Here is a 5542-nt window from a genome sequence, read left to right on the forward strand (position 1 = left end):
TATTAGAAACTTGTTTTTGATTGTGTTTTTTGTGTTTCGATTTCTTTTATGTATTTTGTGTTGAATTGAATAGAATTATTCATTTATTGATTTTGATTTTATTATACAAGTTATGTACGGTACGGTAACTATTTGAAGCTGATATAACAACTCAAAAATGGAGGAATTAGTATTTCACTGCTATCGCCTTATAAAATCAGTATCATCTTTCCAACAAAACGAATAAAATTTTGTAGATAACTTTCCCTCGGCATCTAAAGGTCTAAAGATTATTCATTTATCAACTATCATCAACTTAACTATTGTTGACTTTTCTCAGCCAGTCTAGTTTGACGTCGTAACACTGTGATAAGACTCGATGTGATGGGAATTTTTCAAAGTACACCAGTTATCACAATACAATCGAACTCGGACACTAAACCAGTGTAAAGTGCTAGTTCGATCACTACCTACTTATTATTCTACAGTCAACTTCACAATGAAAAGTTTAACAACTCTGGTTCGTAAAGCTTCAATAAGGCCTAACAAATATACCATAAGTGAAAACTTTCAAAGAGTATTTTCATCTTCAAATGCTGAAAATAGTGAGTTTATTCTATAATCTACTTGTGTTCTATAATTTGTGTTCTCACACTCCTTAATAAGATAATATTATCATGAACTGTGAATAAATTATGATAATGCATTGAGGTTAAGAGCCTTTCATAAAGGTTAAAGTAGCTGGCTATTACAATAATTGACGAATCTATTTAAGTTACAAGAACTAAACAACGACACTCTGGATGATATTTTATACTAACTATAGTATATTAAATCATTATCAACTATGAGAAACATTTCATTATCAGAAATAACATTTATTTTCAATTCTCCTGACATGCTCTTTTTCACTTGTTTTAGTATATTCATGTAGTTTGATAGGTTGTTGCTTTTCCCAATAATAATTCTATAAAAATTAGGTTGGGAATAATAAATTATGAAATCATTGTTGCTTTGGAAAAACTAGGTTATTCATATTATTTGGGAATTTGTGAATTCGCTTCTTATTCTTATAGTTCACTCAATTTGAATTTATTTGAACTGTTCATAAACTTGAACTCACGTTTTGAAATACTATATTTTCCTAATCGATTTTGTGTTTCAAAAGCATGTTCTCTGCAAAAACGATGTTATTAGGCCTACGATCTTTGAATATATCACTTGAGTAGAGAATACTGTGAATATTTTACTCAGCTTTTGAACAACACAGTTCAAAATATTTGTAGGCCTATGGAAAAGAGGTGAGTATAAAATCTCATCACTATTATATTCATTGCTCCAGTATAACTTGATATTTCAACATTTAATAGTACAAACCAATTTTTCTATTTGAATTTTTTTAAGAATAAAATTTAAATTATTTTTGGTAATGATGTCCACTATAATGAGTCTAAAATTAGTGCCTACTATATTGGGATTTTAATCTAAGATAATTAAAAGATAAATAATGTACAAATAAATCTAATTTAATAATCTGTTAGAGTTAGATCAGATTATTGAGAAGTGGCGATGGCACAGACGTGGCGGTTGCGTGGCGCTGACTTTTTCCAATCCTATACAAACATATAGCGTGAATGGCACGCTACTTCTCTTTACATTGATCCATAATAATATGTTTATATAGGAGTGGCGTGGAAGTGACAAAAAGGCAATGCCACACCACTGTCACCACATGTGTGAATAATTGGGCGTAAAACAAAATAAGAGGAACAAGATTTTAAAATTCCCAAAACTTAGGTAGTTGCTTTACAAGAAAATCTACATTTACCGTACCGCTAAAAATAATTGAATAACACCTTTCACAAAATATCAATAATTATGGCAATAATTTGTTGATTCTAATTAAAAATGATACAGTTTCCAACTTTTTGAGGTGAAGTAATTACTTCAGGAAATCGCTCAAAATAGGAAATATTCTCTCTTTAGAATGTTTGTATACAATCCTTCATTCATTTTCTTTTTATTCAGTATTCTTTTGCTTTTTGTTCCAAAGTATGTATTTCCATTGCAGGTGCAAAAAAAACAAACAATATGAATATGTTCCAGGCTATCGGCAGTGCTTTGGATCAAACCCTCAAATCAAACCCTAATTCAGGTATGAGCACTCTGTCTAAATTATATAATATGGATATTTCCAATCATATCTTTGAAACTGATGATACCAAAGTAATAATAGTAAAAATGTCAATTGTTGTGTAATAACTTAACACTGAATTTTCCCATTGCTGCCCGAATAATCGTTGAATTTATAAATCAATTTACGATTCAACCTTTTTTTTTAAGTGGTAAAGCATTCCAGAACTTTCAAGTATCTATAATAAAGCTACGAAAGAGTGGAAGATATTTATAAAAATTCTAGAAGTGTATCTGAGTATACTATGTAATTTGAAAATATACCAACAGTTTGATTTATTTTGGGTTACGGTATACATGATCTCAATATGGAGCGGTGACTGGTTTTATGCTATATTTAATGTAGGCTAGCCTATAAAACATTCTGACTTTCTTTTGTGCTGTTTGATTGGCTGACAATAAATTATTTATCTTTTTTACTACTTCAGAATTGCTCTTATAGTATTTCATTATATGATTTTTTGCTATTTTGTAGCTAATTCAAATAAATAAACAATACAATAATTATTACAAACATACGTTATATGGTAGTTATTAGTTAGTTATTACTAGTCAATTATAAGTCAGATACCGCAAGCAAATCAATAATTACAAAATAATAATAATTAATGTATCGAAATCTCTCTTGACCCCAACCAAGAATTTAATCCCCAGTACTTCGAATGTGAAAGTAATTCAAATCAAACAAATTTGACTACAAAAATCGGTGCATTTTGCGATGTAGTTCAGTAATTGAAATCTCAATTTCCTTAAAATGCAATTTTGCTCAAAGAATTATAAGAATCTAATAAGTGATAAGCTACCTACAACAATAATTTTGGTATTATTTTTATTGCAACACTCACATTCCATTGTTCTCTAATTATCATAGTTTTCAAATGTTTTTTTTTTAGTGGTATTTGGGGAAGATGTTGCATTTGGAGGTGTATTCCGTTGTTCAATGGGGCTGCAAGAGAAATATGGCAGACAAAGAGTGTTCAATACACCTCTTTGTGAGCAAGGAATTGCAGGTTTCGGGATAGGCTTGGCAGTAACTGGAACAACAGCCATAGCTGAAATCCAATTCGCAGACTACATGTTCCCTGCATTTGACCAGGTATTCTTGCTAGCTTCTGGCTGAACAGTGAATTCTGAGGATTCTCAGATCCTCCAAATATGTCAGAGTCTTCAGGAGGGTTCAATGTGTATAAATTTTAAACTAAATCAATTTATTATTTTATCATTAAAACTTTCACGATCAATCAATTTCTTCAAATTTCTCTCCTCTCATACTTGATAACTTTTCAAAATCCAACGTTTAAACTTCTGTATTAATAATTTTTGTTGTAATACGTTTTTCTATTAGTTTTATTATAATTTTAAACTTTTCTAATGAATGCATGATTGTTCATTATGTGAGATAATTATATATTAGATGTTTTTATTATTGTTGCTAACTTACTTTTTTCAATAATAATCAATTTTGTGTCAACTATTTCAACAGTTTCCAATGTAAAGTCTCTCATACAAGAATGCTCCTATAATTCATTCAACAGAACGAAATAGACTTGTAATTAATTTTCTCTAGTGTTTCACCAAGCTGCTGGATAAATAACTAATCTTTACTCCTCAGAAACAAATCCTTTTATTACTATGAAAAGTAGCATCGTAAATGAATGACTTTGTGTTGAATTACTTTTTAGGGCTTTTACTGAATACAGTAATTGAACAGTGCTTCTCTGAAACTGTGTGGTTCCACATTCTTCTGAGTTATTTTGAACTATGTATGTACTACTGTTAATTTATTTGTTGATGTTAATAACAACTAAAAAATGATATTTCTATTGCAGATAATGAATGAGGCAGCGAAATACAGATACAGGAGCGGCAACGAATTTAATTGCGGCAAGTTGACAATCAGAGCTCCGTGTGGTGCGGTGGGGCACGGCGCTCTTTATCACTCGCAGAGTCCAGAGGCATACTTCTCTCACACACCTGGCCTTAAAGTAAGGTCAATTACACATTATAAAGAGTGTTCCTCAAAGAACTACAGTACTATACAGTTTTAAAGCTGCTTTTAGTACTCAACGACGGAATAAGCTAAAATTGTCTTTAGGAAAAATGCTAATATCCTTTGGTTTTTATGTAATTCGATATTTTCCATACAATGTGAGTGGATCTACATTTCCAACTTGAACCTTGAAGTGGCAGACTTCATGTTAAGTCTTCAATATATCTTTTGAACCAATAAGATAGGCCTTTAATTTATGAACTATAACTATAATGAAAGATTGGTAAACATCATATAGGCCTATATAAAATCATACACAAATGATTAAACTATAACTATAATGAAACATTGGTAAACATCATATAGGCCTATATGAAACATTGAACTATACGTTTCATGTACTGACGAGACGAGGTTATTTAGTTATGTTAAAGATGGAAGAGGTTAACTTTGAATGAATAATTTGCTTTTATTAACATATCCAACTACACAAAGAAAAATTACAATTATAAACGCTAGCATTAGATCCTTGGTCAGTGATCATCAGGGTAAGGTTTGTAGAGCTAATTTTACAAAAAAATATTATTCCAGATACGCTTTTTTCTTCAATAATTCCAGTGTTCATTTGACATTTTATCAACTCACTATACACTAGTAGCTCTGTAAACAGTAAACCTCGCGCAGTTATAAACCGCATCCTCCTCTTATACTATCCATCAGAGTAAATCCTGTCTGTATGTCGTGTCGGCGAGATATCGGTGTGAAAACGGCTAATGGCTGTTGGGTTTGGTGTATCAAAAATGCTAACATCAAAAGCTAATTCCTTCAAGACATACTGGCAACAGGACAGCCCGAGTTCAAAGCAGAGAAAGTTCGAGAGACAATACTATGTTTTTTTGACCGAGCGAAGTGAGGTCTAAGTTTCAAGTCGACGGTTTGACATTTCTCCTTATGTTTAAATGTTATATGTTGCGCATTTACGGCGAAACGCGGTAATAGATTTTCATCAAATTGACAGCTATGTCGACGTATATTGCGCGTCGACGTATGTACAAGGTTTTTGGAAATTTTGCATTTCAAGGATAATATAAAATGAAAAAGGAGCCTCCTTCATACGCCAATATTAGAGTAAAAATCAGACTATAGAATTATTCATCATAAATCAGCTGACAAGTGATTACACAGATGTGTGGAGAAGCCAGCCTATTGCTGTATTTCCATAAGGTCTGACAGAATCCAAAGTCAGGGCAGTGGACTGTGAATGATAGTTGGTATTAATACCTACAAATAAATTCTGAATTCTGTGCATAAAAATACTGATAGCTTGAAGTGTGGTAAGTACGCCAATAAAAGACAAAATGAGTCAACAAGATGAGATTT

The 5542-nt window shown here is 31.4% G+C and overlaps 1 protein-coding gene across 1 annotated transcript; it reads left to right on the top strand.

Annotated features, from left to right (window-relative positions):
- Positions 1 to 392: 392 nt before the first annotated feature.
- LOC120355797 (2-oxoisovalerate dehydrogenase subunit beta, mitochondrial-like) lies at positions 393 to 4394 on the top strand. The gene is made up of 4 exons (XM_039444501.1): positions 393 to 584; positions 2051 to 2134; positions 3066 to 3268; positions 4002 to 4394. Exons 1-4 carry the CDS (start codon positions 479 to 481, stop codon positions 4218 to 4220), a joined length of 612 nt encoding a protein of 203 aa, XP_039300435.1. The 5' UTR covers positions 393 to 478; the 3' UTR covers positions 4221 to 4394.
- Positions 4395 to 5542: the final 1148 nt, after the last annotated feature.

This window comes from Nilaparvata lugens, unplaced genomic scaffold, assembly GCF_014356525.2.
Source record: "Nilaparvata lugens isolate BPH unplaced genomic scaffold, ASM1435652v1 scaffold4824, whole genome shotgun sequence".
In the NCBI taxonomy this organism is placed as follows: domain Eukaryota; kingdom Metazoa; phylum Arthropoda; class Insecta; order Hemiptera; family Delphacidae; genus Nilaparvata; species Nilaparvata lugens.